The sequence below is a fragment of the Zootoca vivipara genome, chromosome Z1 (assembly GCF_965207765.1).
Source record: "Zootoca vivipara chromosome Z1, rZooViv2.hap1.1, whole genome shotgun sequence".
In the NCBI taxonomy this organism is placed as follows: domain Eukaryota; kingdom Metazoa; phylum Chordata; class Lepidosauria; order Squamata; family Lacertidae; genus Zootoca; species Zootoca vivipara.
In genome coordinates, this window is record NC_142583.1 from 5267038 (window position 1) to 5289388 (window position 22351).

At 45.4% G+C, this 22351-nt stretch overlaps 1 protein-coding gene across 2 annotated transcripts in view; it reads left to right on the forward strand.

Annotated features, from left to right (window-relative positions):
- The window catches only part of CRMP1 (collapsin response mediator protein 1), a 40204-nt gene that overhangs the window by 16447 nt on the left and 1406 nt on the right, over nucleotides 1–22351 (forward strand). For both annotated transcript variants that reach the window (XM_035112043.3, XM_088660843.1), the window contains exons 3-13: nucleotides 5737–5921; nucleotides 9281–9445; nucleotides 11321–11382; nucleotides 12322–12402; nucleotides 16381–16449; nucleotides 17109–17229; nucleotides 17789–17945; nucleotides 18772–18913; nucleotides 20047–20217; nucleotides 20704–20883; nucleotides 21952–22117. In XM_035112043.3, coding sequence (XP_034967934.3) covers nucleotides 5737–5921; nucleotides 9281–9445; nucleotides 11321–11382; nucleotides 12322–12402; nucleotides 16381–16449; nucleotides 17109–17229; nucleotides 17789–17945; nucleotides 18772–18913; nucleotides 20047–20217; nucleotides 20704–20883; nucleotides 21952–22117 — 1499 coding nt within the window. The remainder of the gene's footprint in view (nucleotides 1–5736; nucleotides 5922–9280; nucleotides 9446–11320; nucleotides 11383–12321; nucleotides 12403–16380; nucleotides 16450–17108; nucleotides 17230–17788; nucleotides 17946–18771; nucleotides 18914–20046; nucleotides 20218–20703; nucleotides 20884–21951; nucleotides 22118–22351) is intronic.

Below are 22351 nucleotides of genomic sequence, written 5' to 3' on the forward strand. Positions count from 1 at the left end.
TGTGAAGGTGAAGTAGTTGCATTACATGAAATAACACCCCCTGGGTTCTCCGTCCTCCACCAGTCACGGACTGTGGGTCGGGGGGGAGGGGTGGCGTTGTTAATCCGGGAGGATTGCTCTTTCAGGGCTCTGCCATCACCATCAATCACCGGCATTGAATGTGTTGGCCTAGTGTGGGGCACCAAGGAGGGCTTGGCTGTCTGGCTGGTGTACCGACCACCCAGCGCACCAGCAGCCACCCTGTCGGACCTGTTGGAGGTGGTGGCCGGCTGGGCCTTGGAGTTCCCTAACTTATTGGTTTTGGGGGACTTCAACATCCATGCTGATGCCACCCCCTCCTCACGGGTTCCGGACCTGGTGTCTTCCATGGCGACATTAGGGCTCTCCCAGTTTGTTTTGGGTCCCACACACCAAGCAGGCCACACGCTGGATTTGATTTTTGGTGCAGGTATAGATGTGATCATGTCCCCAATTATGGAAGTGCCATGGTCTGATCACTACGCTCTGAAAGCCAGGATTGACTTACCGCCTCTGCCCCGCTTGGGTGGTGAGCCGATTTGGGCTCGTCCGCGAAGGCTGATGGATCCTGATAGATTCCGTCAGGCTTTACGGGACCCTGCTCCCCCTGGTGGCTCGTTAAATGAGCTGGTCGAGAACTGGAATAACCGGCTCTTGGCGGCCATTGATGAGATCGCACCTAAGCGCCCTCTGCAACCCCGCCGAAACAGGGCCCCTTGGTTCACCGAGGAACTTCGGAAAATGAAGCGGGACCTCAGACGGCTTGAGCGAGTATGGCGGCATACTCGCGACGGAGCCTCAAGAACATCTTATAGGTCGCTTATGAAAACCTACGAGATGGCGGTGAAAGCCACAAAGAAGTCTTACTTCTCAGCTTCCATCGCATCCGCTAGCTCTCGCCCGGCACAACTTTTTCGAACAATCAGGTCTCTAACAACCCTTGAGGATCAGTCAAATTTAGGCACTAATTCGACCCATAGCTGTGAGGCATTTGCGAGCTTTTTTGCGGAGAAAGTCTTGACACTTCGCCGTGACCTTTCTGCCAATTTTGATACAATAGCGGAACTAGAGGCCCCTCGACTGTCTTCGAGTTTAGTATTGGACCATTTCGACCACATACTCCCCGCTGATGTAGACAGATTCCTCCAGGCTGGGAGGCCCACCACTTGCTCCCTAGACCCCTGCCCGTCCTGGCTGATTAGAGCGTGTCCAGACGAGGTACGGGGCCCCCTGGTTGAGATTATCAACTTGTCTCTCAGTTCAGGGACTTTCCCAGAGGAGTTGAAGGAAGCAGTGGTGCGTCCGCTCTTAAAGAAAGCATCGTCAGATCCGCTAGATCTATCCAATTATCGCCCTGTTTCAAATCTTCCATACTTGGGTAAGATAATTGAAAGAGCGGTTGCCGAACAGCTCGGTAGGTTTCTGGATGAAACATTGGCTTTAGATCCATTCCAGTCCGGCTTTCGTCCCGGCCACGGGACCGAGACAGCACTGGTCGCCCTAACAGATGACCTCCGTAAACAGCTGGATCAAGGCGGGTCGGGGATGCTGATTCTTCTAGATCTGTCAGCCGCCTTCGACATGGTCGATTATGAGCTTTTAGACCACCGCCTTGCCGACGTGGGGATTCAGGGTACAGTCCAACAATGGCTGCGTTCCTTTATCTCAGGTCGGGGACAGAGGGTGGCGCTAGGGAGGGGGTTGTCACCGCGGCACTCCTTGGTGTGTGGAGTCCCGCAAGGTGCAATCCTTTCCCCAATGCTTTTTAATATCTTCATGCGCCCCCTTGCCCAGATTGTCCGGAGTTTTGGGCTGGGTTGTCATCAATATGCTGATGACACCCAGATTTATCTGTTGATGGATGACCGTCCTGCCTCGGCCCCGGACACATTGATCAAGTGCCTGGAAGCTGTTGCTGGATGGCTACGTGGGAGTCGGCTGAAGCTAAATCCTTCGAAGACAGAGGTCCTCTGGCTGGGTCGGGATGACATGGGGCGGGGGGGGCCAACTTCCATCTTTCGCTGGGGCCCAATTAGTGTCAGCCCCTTCTGTCAAGAGCTTGGGGGTAACCTTGGATGCCTCCCTTTCCATGGAGGCACAGGTTGCAACCACAGCCAAGGTGGCATTTTTCCATCTCCGCCGCATTAAGCAGTTGGTCCCCTATCTCTCTCAACCTGATCTAGCCACAGTGATCCATGCGATGGTCACCTCTAGGCTTGATTATTGTAATTCGCTCTACGCGGGGCTGCCCTTGAAACTGACCCAGAAACTCCAGCGGGTGCAGAATGCCGCGGCGAGGCTCCTTACGGGGTCCCGGCTGCGGGATCATATTCATCCAGTGCTTTACCAACTACACTGGCTCCCGGTGGAGTACAGGATCAGGTTCAAGGTGCTGGTTTTGACCTTTAAAGCCTTATGCGGCTTAGGACCCTCGTACCTACGGGACCGCCTCTCCCGGTATGACCCACAGAGGACATTACGGTCCACAAATAATAACATATTGGAGATCCCGAGTCACAAGGTGGCTAGGCTGGCCTCGACCAGGACCAGGGCCTTCTCAGTACTGGCCCCGACCTGGTGGAACGCTCTGTCCCAGGAGACTAGGGCCCTGCGGGATTTGTCATCTTTTCGTAGGGCCTGCAAGACAGAGCTGTTTCGTTTGGCCTTCGGACTGACGCAGTCTGACCCCACGGTTACCCTCCCCTAAGGTTTTATTTATAATGGTTTTATCTTATTCGTAGATTTTTAATTTTAAAATTGAATTTTAACATTGTATTATTCTGTTGTTTTAACTGAAATGTTTCTTTTATAATTGTGTTGATATTATTTGTTGTTAGCCGCCCTGAGCCCGGTCTTGACTGGGAAGGGCGGGGTATAAATAAAAATTATTATTATTATTATTAGTGATTTAAATCGTGATTTAAATCGTGATTTAAATCAGTTTGATTTAAATCAAATCCACCCTGAATTGGGTGTTTGTATATATGCCTCTTGAGGATTAACACTTTTATGTAGCTCTGCTGAAGCGAGCTTCAGCCCATGAAAGTTTATGCCACATAAATTTGCTAGTGCTGGCTCGTGTTTTTTTCTGCAACAGGCTAATACAGAATTTGAAGGACATGGCATTCATATGCTTTGATATTAGAATTTCTCATTCACTTTATCTTAAACTGAGGAAGCTCTTGCATTTTCTAATGGTAAGTTAACTGCAGGGGGGCAAATCAATCCGCTGATGTTTCTAGTATTCGTGGTTGGTCATAGCTCTTCCCCTTAGGAAGTATACTATGAGCAGATTCATATATAAGGCCTTTGCTGCTGCTCCTGCTGCACCACTGGGAGCTAAGCCATGATTTGTTTAGGTTGTTGTCTGAATTGAGGCTCATAGTTTGTCTTGCTCCAGGTAAAGGATGAGCAGTAAACCCAAAAATGAGTTTTGGTTGCAGCTCATGGGGTGTCTGGAGTGATACAAGCCACAGTCCTGGATTCTGTGGAAAGTTTTCCGTTTCATATGTTCATTAGTAAATAATGCCAGTTGCAGATACAGTCTTAGGCAAGCTTGGAAGCTTCAAGGTTGTTAGTGAACAGAAACAAATAAACATACTAAATTAAATCACCCTCTAAGGCACCAGTAAATTTTCTGATGCAAAACTGTTTTGTTTCGTTTCTGCAGATTAGTGTAATTTTCTAGAAAACTTTTCAGAATGATTTTTTTCCAGATAAAATCCTTTAGTGCTTTAGTGTGAGATCTCCAGCCAAACTAGCCTTCCACTTAGCAAAATTTGCAGTTTTTGATATTGACCCAATTTTTATGTAAACCGCAGTGATGCAGTGATGCTCAAAATAATGTGGAGAGTTTTTCATGTGTGTGGAATGACTGAGCTGGATTCTTGTAAACCTTTTAGATGTTTCCTTAAAATCAAGCAGTATATAAATTCTGTTAGATAAGATAAATGAAATTTCATTTCTTTGTTCTCTAAATCAGTGGTTCACAATTAGCTAAGTACTGTGCACTCAATGTTTTTCAAGCCCCCTCCTTTATAAATTTTTGATACCTCTATGGCAGTTTTTGTTATGTGAATGGTGCCACAGGCTCCCTGGGTGGGTTACACGGAATCCCTGAGGTTCGCAGGCCACCAATCGGGAACCACATCTCCAGGCCCGTCTTAACTACATCCAGCCCCCTGGTGCAAAGGTCCCTCTGGCGCGCCCTCCCTTCCCAAAATTTAGCCTGGAGCGGAGGGCACCATTGGGGCCGCTGCCGGCACTCTCGCTGCTGCCCAGTGGCTGCAAGGAGCTGGGTTAGCCAGCGAGTCACTTAGGAGAGGCATGCGACGATGGCCGAGGGAAGTGGCTCCACAGGGCAAGCGCAGCCCCCTTTGGCCCCGGCTGAGCGAGAGCGACAGCGCCCGCCACGACAGGTCGCCGCTGCCTGCTGGCTTTGTGCAGCCGCCACCGCCTGCAGCAGGAAGGGAGGCGGTGCGGCGCAGCGGCTGACTGGGACCCCGCCAGGGGTGGCGAGTCCACCACTGCCTGCCTGCCAGGCTCCCCGGGCGGGCGTCGGCTGACGGTGCAGCTGGGGGAGCTCTGTCCGCGCAGTAGCGTCAGCAAGGGGCCGGTAGGAGGCGGAGTCCCGCTTGCCTCCCCCGGAGAGAAGGCGCACCATGCTGCGGTTCGGCCGGCGGTCAATGCAGCGCTACAGGCGAGCAGCCGGCAAAGGAGACGAGCGCGGCAGGGTGCCCCAGTGGCCTTGGTGGGAGTTTTGCTGGCCGTGCCCGGCGCCCCCACACATCCCCTACCAAGCCATGGCCCCTGGACCTCTTCCCTGGCACCCTCCAGCGCCCTCCAGTGCCCGGCGCCGTGGTTCCCCGCGCCACTAGCCTCTATGGCTAAGACAGGCCTGCACATCTCTAAATGTTTAATTGGCATGCCTGAAGATTGTTCAGGCAACCCACATCTGCATAGCTCTTGTTTCACTGTAGCACTGCCTACAGGCAACCGTTTCCATGGGGTTCCAGGGTCTACCTTTAGCTCTAGATTCTAATTTCTGATACATCTTTAAAATGTTCATGATTCCTGCATTGCAGAGGGTTGAACTACATGACCCTCGAGATCCCTTCAAACTCTACAATCCTGTGATTCTGTGATTCTTCTGTGGTATCATAAGAGCCCATTTGGGGCATGTGTGAGAGGGACAGTGGGAGAGAGGTTTGCAAGAAGCAACTGACAACTTTAATCAATTATATTATCACAAGAACTATACAACCCAAATAGCTCTTCAAACTTCACAAAGGCACGGTCAATTTGCACCATTCTTCCATTGCCAACATTTGTGTTATGATTTGAATATTTTGGAACTGCAACCCATGTTTGGGCTGGCTGTGATATTCTTTCTCGTAGTGGACATAGAAATAGCTTCACTGTGGTGTAAGGAAACATACAGTACAGTATATGACACGAGCAGTTTGCAGGAATTCTAAGCAGCGTAAAGACCAGCCCATGAGACACTGTGGCTACACTTTCATTTGCAGGATCTGTGATTGCAAAATGCATGCAAAATGCAGTGAGATCTATTGGGATGCAGGATGTTGTATGATCACTTGTTAGACCCTAATATGTACACGATTCAACTGAAGTTGAGGTTTATATTGGAAACCTTCAAGATTGTTGTCAATGTTTCTAGACAAAAGAACCAAAATAGCCCTTCTTCCTTTTCGTCAGACAAATAGGAGAGAATTTGATTGTTCCTGGTGGAGTGAAGACCATTGAAACTAATGGGCTGATGGTTATTCCTGGAGGCATCGATGTCAATACTTACCTGCAGAAGCCCTCTCGAGGCATGGTGGCTATTGATGATTTCTATCATGGCACAAAGGCAGCTCTAGGAGGAGGCACTACCATGATCAGTAAGTACTGGAAATGCTCAGCACTTCATAATGGAAAAGCTGAGGATGTTTCCCATTCACAGAAGCATTAGAGAAAGGTTTAGTTTCATATCGCACCGGAGAGCAAACAAGCAAGTCCAGACACCTCTTCCCATAGAAGATGGTAATAGCTGAAGCTTCAGTGGCTGTAATGATACGTGCAAATGGGTTATCTAGACTGAAGGAAAACAAACTGCTGGTGAATGAAAACATGAGATATTTAACTGGATATGTTGTTGTTGTTGTTGTTGTTGTTGTTTCAATTTATTAGTCCCTTACCACATACTGTAACTCTCCAAGTGACTTCAAAAAATTGAAAGCTTAAAGAATGCCAAAAAACCCTGAAAAAGAACAATGTAGTACAATAGTAACCATACCTGCCCTGGGACCATAGGGTGAAGGGGAAGGAAGGAAGGAAGGAAGGAAATCTATAAAAGAAATCTATCGAATCAGCAGCAAAAACACTCTATTAATAGACAGCAAAATAAAACAGGCAGCGACCATTTTGCACGGAGGTTCCATTCCCAGCCCCCGCATGTGTTGGCAGAGAGCGTATAAGAGTGCCCCACCCCTTTCCCCGTTCTGAGTCTCTGAAAGGACCCACACATCAGTGATCATGAGTCAATTGGAAACGCCGAAAATGGTCGCCACTGGTAGTAGTTGTAGTAGTAATAATAATAATCATTATCCATCGAATGCCTGGGAGAATAGGTAAGTTTTTACTTAGCATAGGGATGGAGTTAGCAGTTAAGTGATGGAGCAGAGTGGACCTCACTGGAGAGAGTTTTCCAAACTTCCATGAGAGGCATAGCTGTCAAGTTTTCCCTTTTCTTGTGAGGAAGCCTAGTCAGCATAGGGGAATTTCCCTTTAAAAGGGGGAGAACTTGACAGCTATGATGAGAGGAGCACCCAGAGAAGGGCCCTGGGCAAAAACCAGAGGGTCTGATTAGGTTCAAATCATGAGAGGGGTTTGAAAAGATATTTGGGCTGTGAGCCATATAGAGATTTAAGGTTAAATCACCACTTTGAATGTAGCTTGGAAATGAACTGGCAGCCCCTGCGGCTGAGTCAAGGGCCGGTGCCACGTGATCCGTTTGCCCTAAACCTCTTAGCAATCAGGTGGGTGCATTCGACGCTGCCTAGTTTCCAAATCATCTTCAGAGGCACCCCTGTGTAAAGCACATAGCAGTAATCCAGAGGGACGCTGTCTAGAGCATCCTGCATTGCCACTCAACTGGACAGGAGAGCCATCCTCTAGCAGCATCTCAGTCTTGTCTAGATTAAACTTCAACCCACTGGTCCTCATTCAGTCCCTTGTGACCAGGCAACAGTTCAGCACATCCGCTGCCTCACCTGCAGAAGATGAAAATGAGAAACAGAGCTGGCTGTCCTCAAGATACTGCTAACAATACGCTCCAAAACTGAGTATGACCCCCACTTAGCAGTTTTAGTGTCATAACGTCAGTAAAACACTTTACATTTCATCTTAGTGTGTGATCACACCGGCTTTGGCTGGTTTACTTGTGGCCCTGTACAGAAAATTTGAGCTTAGCTCAGTGATACATCCTCTGTATCACTGTAATACAGGTGAAACTCGGAAAATTAGAATATCATCGAAAAGTGCTTCTATTTCAGGAATGCAACTTATTTTTTATTTTAATTTTAATTTTTACAAATGCTTTCTTTTGGAAATTCCACAGTAATAAAACAAATAGAAACAATAATGCAAAAATAAACATTGCTATTACATTTCATTAATTACGTTCCATTTATAATTGACCTGCCTAATGACAAATAATTACAATTACAACAAATAAAGGCTTGACATATCTTGCTTTGCATGTCATGCATCTGTCTCATATATTGGTTTCACCTTTTAAGTTGTATTACTGAAATAAATGCACTTTTCGATGAAATTCTAATTTTCCGAGTTTCACCTGTATGCTCCTTCTGGGACTATTTTTAAAGACTGTTAGGAAACCAGTTGGTGCAGAAGATAGCAACAAGAAGGCTGGTACGGGCCTAGGGTTCAGAACATATTATGCCACTTCTGCACAGGTTACTGCAGTTGCCTGTTTGTTTCTGGGCCCGGTTTAAAGTTCTGGATTTGGCCTTTAGAGCCCTAAGTGATTCAGTACCAAGTTATCTGAAGGGCCACCTGCATCTATATGAGCTTTCCTGGGCTTTCAGATCTGCTTCTGAGGCCCTGCATTAGTCCGATGGGTACCAGGTACAGGGCCTTTCAAGTGGTAGCCCTGTAGTTATGAATGCTCTCCCTTGGAAAGTATGAGTGACCACATCTTTGGAAATATCTAAGAAACTACTAAAACATTTTGTTTCTGTCTTTTTATTATCTGCTGTTGCTTTAAAAAATATTCTAATGCTTTAGTGGCTATTGTTCAGTTTTAAGCAGGCCTTGTTGTTGTTGTTGTTGTTGTTGTTGTTGTTGTTGTTGTTAAGTCATACATTTTGGGCACAGTCTTGAAGTGGCCGTTGCACCCTAAAAAGTAACATATGAATCAGGTAATAAATAAAATAGACAAAACTGTTGAGAATGATTGGCAAAAGGTGTTCTTTTAGCATGGTTAGATGCATGTAGTCTATTTAAATAAAAAAATTGAAGGACTGCAGTGGAGCGAAACAGTGAAGCTGGGTGAGAGAATTTGTCAGTGAGGAGCTAGGTGGGGAAAGGAGCCTGTTTCTAGGAAGAGAGAAGAGAGCAGTGTGTGAAAGTGCCATTGAGAGTGGCTTCATTTTCAAGCTATTTTATTCTCAGCAGTTGGGTGGGCAGCAGGGGCAGAGCAAGACAACAAGCTATGATCAAGCCAGGATGTCAGTATGGGCATAACAACAACAACAACAACAACAACAACAACAACAACAACAACAACAACTGGTGATTTATGATCCTAGTTTGCTGTCTCAAGCATAGTATGGTTAGTGTGACTGCTGGGGTTCAGGCATGCAGACAGGCTGGGGTTATGCTAAAAACAACAACAACCCGATGGCTTGGTGTTACTTCCAACACGGGCCACTTTGGTGCTTACTCCTAAGTGTGCATTGGCCAAGGTTGCACATATTTCTTAGGGGGTGACCTATTCCTACTGGCTTAGTCAGCTCAGTGCCCTGCTTTTTGGAATAAATAGGCAAGATGAAACTTAAGTTAATAGAAATAGTTCTTCCTTGCACAGAGAAACGACTAGTTTGAGCCCTTCAAAAACAGTGTGGCAATGAAATAAAAGGTTTCAGAACCTGTTTTGTTTCATGTACTATTGCACCTGTAGATAAAATGTGGACTGGACTTTATTTGCCTATTAACAAACACTTCATCCACATTGCAGTTGACCATGTACTTCCTGAACCCAGCTCCAGCCTATTAACCTGTTTTGAAAAGTGGCACGAGGCAGCAGACACCAAATCCTGTTGTGATTACTCTCTCCATGTGGATATCACCAACTGGTATGATGGAATCAGGGAAGAACTGGATATCCTGGTACAGGATAAAGGTTAGTAACAGTCTAGCAGAATAGTGAGATGAAGAGGGGGGGGAAATGGGGGGACATGGTCAAAAACCTTACTGAAATCATGATACACAACATCCATAGCATTCCCCTGATCTACCAAGCTTGCAATTCTATAAAATAAATAAATGAATGAGATTTTCTTTTTCTGGCATGACTGTTTTTGAGAAACCCATGCTGGGTCTTAGTAATCACAGCATCCTTTTCTAAGTTCTTGCAGACTGTTTAATTATCTGTTCTAGGACATTCCTGGTATCAATGTCAAGTTGACCAGTCATTAGTTACCTGTATCTTCTCCCCCCCCCCATTTTTGGAGATGAAGACAACATTTGTCCTCTTCCAGTCCTCAGGGACCTCACCTGTTCTCCAAGAATTCTCAAAGATCACACCTGCAGGATCCTTTAGTACCCTTGGACACACCTCTCTGTGCTCTCTGTTTGTATCACCAGCTATACAGTTTTTGCATTTCAAAAACTTATTTAAAAATTCCATTCATTCTCAAACGTGGTATTTTTTTACAAATAGCTTGTTGCACTCATAAAACCCAAGTTCTTTCACTTAACACTGCTTCTCTCCATAACTCAGTGTACCATCCTCTTAAGGCTGGTGTCTGACAGCTCTTCCATTGTTAGCATATATGAATAGTTTCCTGCAACAATAATAAAAAGGAACATCCCATAGGTTCCTTTCTTTTAATATTGTTAACCTGCCGGTGTAGCCAAATATGAGCAGTGCTGAGCACAAGCCGCACTTGCAAAGGAACACCTGGGAGTGCATTGCAAGGGTTGGGATTGTTCCTTTGTAGTTACAGCTTTACCTGACATGCACCTGATACCTTCTGCCATCAGACGAGGGTCAGGTGGGTAGGGCAGGGAGGCAGTGGCGCAGGAAGGTCAACCCCAGGTGCCATCTCTAAGAGGGGTGCCAAGAGGGCATCCCGTGGGGGCTCGCCCCGCCACCATCGCACCACCACAGCCGTACGGCGCTCGAGTGGTGGCAGTGGCAAACTGCCCAGTGGCGCAGGCACGACAGCGATCTGAATGATGCTGCACATGTGCCCTACATAGCGGCACATGTGCCCTATGCATGGACGGCACACACGCATGTGCCGCTGGGCGGTTTGCCCCACCCTCAGACACCCTGCAACAGGTGCTGGTTCTCCTTCCTTTGCCCCTGCAGGGAGGAAAGGACTCGTGGGCCAAAATAGGACTCCTGGCAGGCTTGTGGTGCTCCATGCCTGGGCTAGGCCATTTGTGATACAGTGAACACTTTGTGAATCATGAAAAAGAACTGTGAAATAAAAGCGGAGACAACACTTTCTTAAAAGACAGCTGCACGTAACAAGCATTTTTGTTCTCTGCCAGAAGCTTGCACTCTTAACTGGATCTGATCATTGACTTGACTTTGCAAGCAGAAAGTGAACTAGTTGGACTATTAAGCTTAAAATAAAAGTAGCCATGCTTGCGTCTGTCATCGTATTTTCTGTAGCGGCATCTGAACAGTGCATCCACCTTCCCTGTCTTTTAAAAACCCAAAAGACAGCTGTGCTCCCAGGCTTTCATTGGTGCTTGACCTGAATATATCTTACTTTTAACTCTGCCTTATATTTTCATTTGAATTATCTTTCCGTGTTTTTATGTTCGATATATATTTTAAATACTGTATACAACTTTGAGATGATATGGGAGGTAACAGAGAAAGATTTTAAACAAATAATAAAAAATAAATCAAAACTGGTTTAAAATAAACAGTATTAACTTGTGGTATATATGTGAATATTTATGAATATTTATGTCAGAATGCTAAAAAAATAAAAAGCACATTCGCTTTATTCTGAATACTTTCCCCCCCTGTAAATAGGTGTTAATTCTTTTCAAGTCTACATGGTCTACAAAGATCTCTACCAAATGACCGACAGCCAGGTAATCTGTGTATTTTCATATGAGATCTCTGAATTCCAGGAGCTCTCCTCATTGAGATCCATGCTTTTGAATTAAGCTTAAGTTTGGGATGGGTGTGTGTTGAAATGTAACCAGTTGAAATGTAACCCTCTCCTTCCTCTGAAATGAAAGGTATCGAAAACCCTCTCTGTAAATGCACCCTCTGCTTGTAAATGTTTAATGTGCACTTTTTGTTATTTAACGTGTAGCTGTGAGGGCCCCTCTCCCTGTGTGCTGTGCTCCCAGCTCTTTAGAGAACAAGAATTACGCACATTTAATACATGCATTTAGCATCTAATCAAGAGTTGGCTTAGTTTTTGTTTCTCCAAGATAAAAAGCTTTGGAATCGTTTTAGAAGTTCTTGCCTTCTAATTGTGGGAATCTGAGTTAAATGTGAGCTCTTCATGAAATCATAAACCAGAAAGCATCTACAGATTTTTATTTTTACTTTATGTTCAGGTTCCTGTCAAACTTTTATTGACAAAGTTTATCTAGATTCTAGAACATGGTGGAATTAGAGCTAAAGTAAATGTGGTGCTAAATGTATTACTCCAAAGCATATCTGGGTGGGGTTAATTCTTAGGATTTCAGCAGACAGGGAGGGGGAACCAATTCCCCATTGGTGTCAAGCACTGTGTTTTCCTCTTGCTAGCGCCACTTAGTACATCTGCATCAGGAGGGGAATTGGGAATGGGCACCTCCTACTTCCATAAGTGACTTAAGCAAGTTTGCTGATGAGAAGGGGCGAGATGAAGAAACAGAGTGAAATAAAGTTTTACCTTTTTTTTGGCTGTTGTGCTACCCTAAAATGAAAGGAAATGTGTGTATGCATGTGTGTTTTAAAGAAGGGAATAAAAGAATTGGGATATACAATAACCTGTCATTGCTGACTGTTCCCCCCTCCCTTGGTACTGTATGTAGCTCTATGAAGCCTTTACTTTTCTGAAAAGTCTTGGAGCTGTAATCATGGTCCATGCTGAAAATGGAGATTTGATAGCTCAGGTGAGAAGAACTTTTCTTGTACATTTATTCTTTGAACTGCCCGATACCTTTGATAGGTAGATTCGTTGGGCACAGATGCTTGCCATCTTATCCACCCATCTCATTTGGTTGTAGATTAGTACTGCAGTGTGGACCCCCATTATGAAGCAATGGTGATCAGGCCCTCACAAAATGTAATGAGTGCTGGATGTCATGGTTGTGACAGGGAGTGATTGAAAATGAGCCCTACTTGGCGCCATGAAAATTTAAAATAAGAGTACAGTGGTACCTCTACTTACGAATAACTCTACTTACGAATGTTTCTTCTTACGAATGGAGCTCCGTCCGCCATCTTGGATGCGGTTTAGATAGGATTTTTTCTACTTACGAATTTTTATACAGGGTTGCTTCTACTTACGAATTTTTTCTCCCGATGCATTCCTATGGGATTCAACTTACAATTTTTTTCGACTTACGAATGTGCGTTTGGAACACATTAAATTCGTAAGTAGAGGTACCACTGTAAAGTAATTTATTGGTTCTCGTTAATCTTGAACATAGAAAAATCTACTGATATCAATTGGACAGATGTGCTTAACTGTGTGCTTCACCAGGACTTAATGGATGCTAGCCTTTCTCTGGACTGGACTGCTTACACTGTGCTGTGTTTAAGCCATGCTGTGATTGCAGAAAGGTACCCCAAACGTGCAGACATTATTATTTGGCACAAAGTTCAGTACTGTACTGGGTGCAGATGATGATGATGATGATGATGATGCTAGTATCAAAAAGAGGTTCTTTATTGCAGTGGTCCTCAACCTTGGGCCTCCAGATGTTTTGAGACTACAGTTCCCATCATCCCTGACCACTGGTCCTGCTAGCTAGGGATCATGGGAGTTGTAGGCCAAAAACATCTGGAGGCCCAAGGTTGAGGACCACTGCTTTATTGCATAAGTGCCCCAGGAAGATCTATGTGACAAACAGTTGGTTTTGGTACCAATTCAAGTGCCACCTGGCCTTAGATGTCCATGCTTAGAACCAGGTAGATCTTAACTGATGAAACAGTCAAGAAGGGAGGCCTTGGAACAGGTGGACATTTTCAAAATTCTCTCAGGCAGAATATAGAATTTGTAATACAGTGGTACCTCGGTTTATGAACACAATTGGTTCCGGACGTCTGTTCATAAACTGAAGCGTTCATAAACTGAAGCGAACTTTCCCATTGAAAGTAATGGAAAGTGGATTAATCTGTTCCAGATGGGTCCGCGGCGTTTGTAAACCGAAAATTCATAAACCGAGGTGTTCATAAACCGAGGTTCCACTGTACTGTAATTACTAATGCATTTTAGTTGTGGTGGAAGAAGTGAATGGGCCTCTGAGTTTGCCAGACATTTAATGTATTTCATTTTATTTTTGAGTTTTTGTGGTGCTATTCATGGCCAGAAACAGCTAAAAGCAAACAACAACAACAACAACAACAACAACAACAACAACAACAACATGCTGCCCAAATGACTGGGTTGCTCCAGCCACTATGGGCAGCTTCCAACAAAATATAAAAAACACAATGAAATATTAAACCAGGGGTCCCCAAACTACGGCCCCCGGGCCGGATGCGACCCAATCGGCCTTCCAATCCGGCCCGCGACGACCCCCGCCGCCCGCTGCCGCCGCCCGCTCTCACGGCGCGCGGCGCAGCGGCGATCTAAAAAATCGCCAAAAAATCACCGAAAATCCTTTGTGCGCATGCGTATGGGCCTCTCCTGACCCGGAAGAGGTCATTTCTGGTGCACTTCCGGGTCAGGGGAGGCCCATACGCATGCGCACAAGCGATTTTCGGTGATTTTTTCCCCGCACGGGCGCGTGTGCGCATGCGCACGGGCGCGCACTCCCCCGCCCTCCGGCCCGCTGTGCGCGCACTCCCCTGCCCTCCGGCCCACCACGCGGTCGGAGCGGCAGGCACCGGCCCGCCGCACGGTAAGTCTGGGGACCCCTGTATTAAACATTAAAAACTTCCCTGTAGACTTAGAGGGCTGCCTTTTGACATCTGATGGGAGGCTATTCCACAGGGCAGGGACAACTACTGAGAAGGCCTTCTGACTGGTTCCTTGTAACTTTGCTTCTCACAGTGAGGGAACCACTAGAAGGCCCTCAGAGCTGGACCTCAGTGTCTGGGCTGAACGATGGGGGTGGAGATGCTCCTTCAGTTATACAGGGTCGAGGCCATTTAGGGCTTGAAATGTCAGTACCAACACTTTGAGTTGTGCTCAGAAATGTTCTGGGAGCCAACGTAGATCCTTTAGGACAGGTGTTATATGGTCCCAGTGACCCTCCAAGTCACCAGTCTAACTACCGCATTCTGGATTACCTGTAGTTTCTGAGTCACCTTCAAAGGTAGCCCCACATAGCACACATTGCAGTACAGTCGTACCTCGGGTTGCGACCACCTCGGTTTGCGAACAGTTCGGGTTACGAACTGCGCAAACCCGGAAGTGTTTTCGCCGCGCGCGCGCGATTGCGCAATTTGCGCATGCGCAAAGCGCAAAATCGCGAAAATCGCGCTTTGCGCATGCGCAAAATGGCGGCGCCCATCGCGCTCGGTTTGCGAACTATTCGGGTTACGAACTGCGATCCGGAACGGATCACGTTCGTAACCCGAGGTATTACTGTAGTCCCAAGCAGGAAATAACTGGTGCATGTCCCACTCTGTGAGACAGTGTGCAGGCAGGAAGGGTCTCAGCCACCATACCAGATGGAGCTGGTAGACAGCCACCCTGGACACAGAATTAAGCTGTGCTTCCATGAAGAGCTGTGAGTCCAAAATGACCCCAAGGCTGCACACCTGGTCCTTTAGGGAAGTGTTTTTCAACCTTTTTTGGGCAAAGGCACACTTGTTTTATGAAAAAAATCACGAGGCACACCACCATTAGAAAATGTTTAAAAAATTATTATTATTATTTTGGCGTTGTGTTGGCATTCAGAGTCTCCTAATTAGCGTTGCTTTTGCTCCTTAGAACCGGCGCTCTTAGCTGCTCAGTTCTCCTTTTAACAAAGTCTCTGTCTTTAATGTAAAACACACCGCAGTCTCTCTTGTTCTTTTTCTCCCTTTTTTACTAACGTTTGCCTCGTAAGAAATCCCGTGTTAACAGTTTTGTAATATTAGAAGGGCTTCCTTCGTATTTTCCCTTCTTTTTCCCGCGAAATACTTCACTGGCGTCTATTTCATTTAATGCCATCTATCATCCAGACACTTCCAGACACACAGGACCAGGTTCATCACTTTCACTGTTTCTGATTTAAATGAGAGGTAGAGCTGAGTGTCACCTGCATATTGGTGAACACCCAGCCCAAACCACCTGATGACCTTTCCCAGCAGTTTCATATAGATGTTACAAAGCATGAGAGAGGGGGGGGGGAGTCATGAGGCCCTCCACAAGTGAGTGTTGAGGGGTCTGAGCACTCATCTCCCCACGCGACTTCCTGAACATGACCCAGGAAGGAGTGGAACCATTGCGTAACAGTGCCCCCCCCCACTCCCAACCTTCCTAGTTGGTCCAGAAGGATACCATGGTTGATGGTATCAAAAGCTGCTGAGAGATCCAGCAGAACCAGGAAACAGCTTTCACCTCTGTCCCTAACCTTCCAGAGATCATTGACCAGTCAACCAGAGTGGATTCTGTCCTGTGGTGGAGCCTGAATCCCGATCGGAAGGGATCCAAATGGTCCACATCCTCTAGACATGCCTATAGTCTACAATACATAGATCAAACAGCAGCAGTTAAAATTATAAATCAGGAACATTATGCAGTAAAAGTAGATTGGAATATCCAAAATCTGTAAACTACGCAGAATGCATAGTTGTTTGGATGGTATTTAAATGCTAACAATAAATATCGTTCCTTAACCAACAGACATGACTGAATACAGTGTATACAAGAGACTTTTGATACATATCAATTTATATATTTGTAACCTATTGGCCAACATCTTTTGTCTTAGGAACAAAAGCGTATGCTGGGGATGGGCATCACTGGACCAGAGGGCCATGCCTTGAGCAGGCCGGAGGAGGTGAGAGCTGTGTTCAAGTTCAGTCTAAGGGCTGCAGGAGCTATGTGTTAAAGTGTCTACAATTTTTTTCTAGCAGAACTAACCAAACCGAGAGAAATCCATCAGCACTTCACACCACTTTATGATTCTGTGATAATAATGCCTTAATACAGAACACCTTAATAACAAAATTTTAAGCTGTGGTCTTGAAGCTGATCGCCTGCAAATGCTCCATTGACTTCTATGAGAATATTAAAGAAGAAAGGTGTTGCTCTGGTGATGAACACTTCAGCATAGCTTCCTACAGCAGTTGCTTGCAATGTGGCAAGCTGATTACATTCAGTTTTTAATGTCTTTGAAGTTGTAGGAGTTTTTTCAGGTACTACCTTGAGCCATTCATGCCATTTAGATCAGGGGTGAGAAATCTTTTTTTCTGTAAGCAGTATTCTGAAATATGTGTATAGCTTAAAATTAATTCTGCTTGGAGAAAAAGCAAAAGCATGAAGTAGCAGGAAGGGTTATACGTTTGTATGTGTGTTAAAATAGGAAAGGGGGTTGAGGGATGAGGAACTGTTCATAAAGCAGAAGAGGAAGGTGGCTGGAATCTGGGGAATACCTGTGTGGAAATTTTGCAAGGTAGCGATGAGGTTACTTTTACTGAATTTGTTTCCTTCTTTCAGCTTGAAGCAGAAGCTGTTTTCCGAGCCATCACCATAGCTCGTCGCATCAACTGTCCGTTGTATATCACCAAGGTTATGAGCAAGAGTGCAGCTGACATCATTTCACTGGCTAGAAAGAAAGGTACAGAATGCAGCCTTTCATATCATGCATCTGAAATGTTGGACTTCTAGACATGGGTCCTTGTCTGGGCGACTCTGGGCTCTTGGGGCAAAGGTGAGGCTATAGGATCAGGCTATTTGGACTTGCTTCAGTAGCAATTCCGTGAATGAGCACACTGGAGAGAGGACTGTTCTCATCCCAATACAAACAGAAGTACCTTTATCCATTGCTTTGAGACACCAAATAATGTCGCTTCTTTAACATGCCTTTTCTGTGGTGGCTCCCTGTTTGTGGAATGCTGTCCCCAGGGAGCCTTGCCTGGTGCCCTCCTTCCTTATCTTTAGGCACCGGGCAAAAACTTTTCTCTTTAATCAGTCATTTGGTTGATTAACATACTCTGTCCTTTTAAATGTGTTTGTGGGAGGTGGGGTGATTGGTTTGTTTTTATCTCGTTTTGCATTTTTATGTTTTGAACCACCCTGTGATCTTCGGATGAAGGGTGGTATACAAATTTAATAAATAAAATAAAAAAATAAATTAAAAGGATGGTATAACCAGTTGTGTGTTTCCATTCCCCAAGGTGCTCTTGTTTTCGGGGAACCAATCACTGCCAGCCTGGGGACAGACGGGACACATTATTGGAGCAAAAATTGGGCTAAGGCCGCAGCGTTTGTGACCTCACCGCCTCTGAGTCTGGATCCTACAACACCTGATCATTTGACCTCACTTTTAGCATGGTATTAAATTGGAACTGCTTGTCAACCACCAATTCAGCCAAGGGAAGTCCTTGAGCCTCTTGGATGTGAGCTAAAGTGCAGAAGTAACATGTAATAATAGACAAGTATTTTGATGTGGTTTGATTATTGTCAAATTTGTTCTTGTTTGTAAGGGAACAGCAAATACTGTATTTAGCTCAGAGTGAAATCAGACATTATGCATGTGACACCCCCACCACATGGGGGGGAATCTGCTTAGCCCTTTCCCTTCCTAACCTTTCCTTGTTCAGAATTACCCCAGGCAGCTCACCCACTTCCCCTTTGACAAGAAAATTGGCTCGGAAAGGATGGTTTTAAGTGACAGGAAGGAAAAGGATTAAATAGCCTCACCCCCATCCACTCAAACTGGCAGTCTTCTGTGACTGCTTTTCAGTACAAATCAATCAATCAGTCCGTCATCAGACGGGTCACAGGCCTCCCATGGAACGTCTAACTAGGTCCTTAGTGGGATGATTGTATAGAGTCAAGTTTTTTTAAAAAAAATAATAATCTGTAAACAAATTTGCTCTTCAGTTTCACTTTGGTTTGCCTTACTGATGCTGTTACAGAGACCTGAAAAACACTAGGAAAGATACCCAGAGAACAATACTTTGAAGAATATTATTGATGTGAATGTGGAAGCAGAGACTGGAGAGGTTAACAGAATTGAAAAGCAGTAGTTAACCGTAGAATATACATTCCTGAATGAATATGTGGCACCAATAGCTAGAAACACAAATGGTAAGCAACCCACATCCTTCCCTCCAGCCTTGACAAATATTTCTGTCTCCTCTCTCTGTTCCTTCAGTGGTGACCTGCAAGTGACTGGAAGTGCCCACTGCACCTATAACACAGCCCAGAAAGCGGTTGGAAAGGACAACTTCACTCTGATTCCAGAAGGAGTGAATGGAATTGAAGAAAGAATGACTGTGGTCTGGGATAAGTGTGTGGTAAGCAAAGGCAACCGCTGCTTCACACCCGGAGCTGCCCAGAGATTTCCAAAACTAACTCTTAGCTGGAGGGGGCTGGGGTCAGCGGGCCAACACCCAGGGCCTTTTATTTGCACTCACACACCAAGGCCTCAGGGCACACAATTTCGCCCGCCTGGGCTGCTGTAATGCTCTACAATGATGATGATGAAACTGCATTTAAAGGCAATCGGGAAACTTCGTTTTTGTACAAAATGTGGCTGCCAAAATGTTTCTTGGAGACAGAAGCTTTGTGCCACCTCACTTCAGTGGCACTAGAAGCCAGTCTGCTTCTGGACTCAGTTAAAATGCTGATATTATCATTATTCTACTCCCAATTCAGTTCTGTCAGTGGTGTCACTTGCATTGCCAACACACACACACACATACACACACACAATATCAGCAGGCTTGGGATAAGCCCAAGGTTTGCAGAAGTACAGTATAGGGCAGGGGTCAGCAACCTTTTTCAGCCGTGGGCTGGTCCACCGTCCCTCAGATCATGTGGTGGGCCGGACTATATTTTGAAAGAAAAAATGAACGAATTCCTATGCCCCACAAATAATCCAGAGAATCATTTTAAATAAAAGCACACATTCTACTCATGTAAAAACACACTGATTCCTGGACCGTCCAGGGGACGGATTGAGAAGGTTCATCATCTTTTATTCTAACTGGGCCAAACAGTCATTTTACCCACAAGAGCCACTATAACTAAGCAAATCAACAGGCTTCTTCCACCTGCCATGCAATGTTTATGGCATTTTGCCCCTCAGAATTCCAAGTCTCAACTGCTAGTTTCAGTTGCCATCTGCTGGTATGTTAAGAATTATTTTTTAAGACTCAATTAACTTTTTTAAAAAATCCAGAACTAATTCCTGGAAGAGCCACTAAATCTAATACCTGTCTACATCTGCATACATATTCCTGGTGGCTCTTAATCTGCTGCAGGAAAGAATACTGGTGATTTCACAGCAGATCTTGTACATTTGCTTCCAGCGACTTAGATGTACTCTAAGTAAAATTTTGTTGACCACCACCTCTAATCTCTCTTGTAGCATGTACACATATACCACTATTCTTAAGATACGTTACTCATGGAAAATTTATCTTAGTCTTCAGGTAAAATGGATGAAAACCAGTTTGTTGCCATTACTAGTACCAATGCAGCCAAAATCTTTAACCTCTATCCGCGAAAGGGTAGAATTGCTGTGGGTTCGGATGCTGACATTGTAATCTGGGACCCAGACAAGGCGAAGACCATCACAGCCAAAAGCCATAAGTCGGTAAGAGGAAAAGCTCTTCAATTTTTTTTTGAGAACTACTTAAGGCACTATTGCGGCAGGCTGTCAAAAAATACCCTCAACCATGGACATGTGCGGAATTGCTACTTACTGCACGTGCGCGTCACCCAATTGTGTCTAGAGAATGGCGTCAGTGCTGCTACCACCCAAGATACACAGGCAGCAGGTGGGTGAAGCAGGTGGGGTGAAGCACCCACCTTGGATGGCAGAAGCTTCCAAGGCAGCCCCCACTGGCAGAAAAGCAGCACCAGCTTCTGTGCCGATTTCCGGTGAGACTTTGGTGAAACCTGCCACCATTGCTGCCGCTTTGTGCCACCACAACGTGATGTTTTAATGGTTTTGACTCCCTGATTATTAAAGAAAATTAACTATCATGTTTAACACCTTCTACAATTTGATGTAGTATAAATCATTCATGCCTATCAGTAAATGGGAATTAGCTGCATGTTCTGGTCTCCCCCTTTGCAGGCTGTTGAATATAATATATTTGAAGGCATGGAATGTCACGGTGCTCCCCTCATAGTCATTAGCCAAGGGAAGATTGTGTTTGAAGATGGAAATCTCCATGCAAGTAAAGGAATGGGCCGTTTCATTCCCCGGAAGCCCTTCCCCGAATACCTTTATCAACGCATCAAAATTAGGAATAAGGTAGGTTTGCATAGATATCCAAACTTCTTGTTGCTAATCATTTCTATAACATGTTTTAATGTACAAATGCTTTAATATATATATTTTTGTAGAACAATGGATCATTTCATCTGGCTGATTGAGCCCCCCCCCCCCCCCGGGATGGCTGTGGGCAGGATTTCTGCATTACAGGGAATTGGACTAGATGGGGTCCCTTCCATTTCTCCAGTTCTGTAATTCAGAGAGGGCAATGTGCCTGAGGAAATACGCATTGGCTGTATCATTCCTGAGATCCACTGCCCAGTTCCAGTCCATTTTGAGACATGGGTTTTGCCATTGTACATGTGAATAAAAGTTAAATAAATGGTATTGCAGCATGAGAATGCTGGCTGAAGCTTTGTCATTCTACAGGGATGGGGGACCTATTGAAAACGATCCATTGATCATTTGTGGGCCCTCAGGGAATTTCAGGTTGGCATACCCAGTGACTGGCATTATTGTCAGTGCCCCCTCTGTCTTCCTTTCTTAGCAGAAGATGGAAAGAGCTTCTCTCTGTGACCAATCGCAATAGGGGAGAGGGGCAGGCTTTCACCACTTTCTGGTCCTTTTTGAGATGTGGCAGCCATTTTGTACTATGCCGTGCTCCCATGGCAGTCATTTTGTGACTAGCACCCACTGCACCTTTTCAAAATGCCAAAGGGGCCTTCTGGCCCAATTAGGCTGGCAACCCTTTCTTAGATTACATGGCACGTCACTTTTAGGTGTTTAGGTAAAGGCAAAGGGACCCCTGGCCATTAGGTCCAGTCGTGGATGACTCTGGGGTGCTCATCTCGCTTTATTGGCCGAGGGAGCCGGCGTACAGCTTCCGGGTCGTGTGGCCAGCATGACCTCATGCTTAGAAAATACTAAATCTTACGATGTGCACACCTCCCCACTTTGGGAACAGAAGATGGAAATGATGGTGGAGGAAGAGGGACTCAATAACTTTGCTCTGTTGCATACATTTTTGCATTGCTCTTAATGCGTGAGGTGGGTGGGTCAAGTGCCAGGCCACTGAAATGTAATTGCATTTCTGTTTGTGATATGCAGGTAACAGAATTGCAAGGTGTCTCCAGAGGAATGTATGATGGGCCAGTCTATGAAGTTCCAGCAACACCAAAATATGCAACTCCAGCACCTTCCACTAAATCGTCTCCTGCCAAAAACCAGCCTCCACCAATCAGGAACCTCCATCAATCTAACTTTAGCTTATCAGGTGTGACAAACTATCAGTATCAGCAACCTTTAAAAAAACAACAACAACAGGGTCCACTGCAGAGAATTGCTTAGTACATATCCATCCATCAGTAATTTAGTAAGGACCAGCATTGATGACTTACTGGCAGAAGAAAGGAGGAGGTTTTCAGTGTAAGGGGAAGCCCAGAGTAACTGCGGCCTTGTGATGTGCTGTACATGTCTCTTGGCATTTTCAGTGCTACACCTGCCTGCT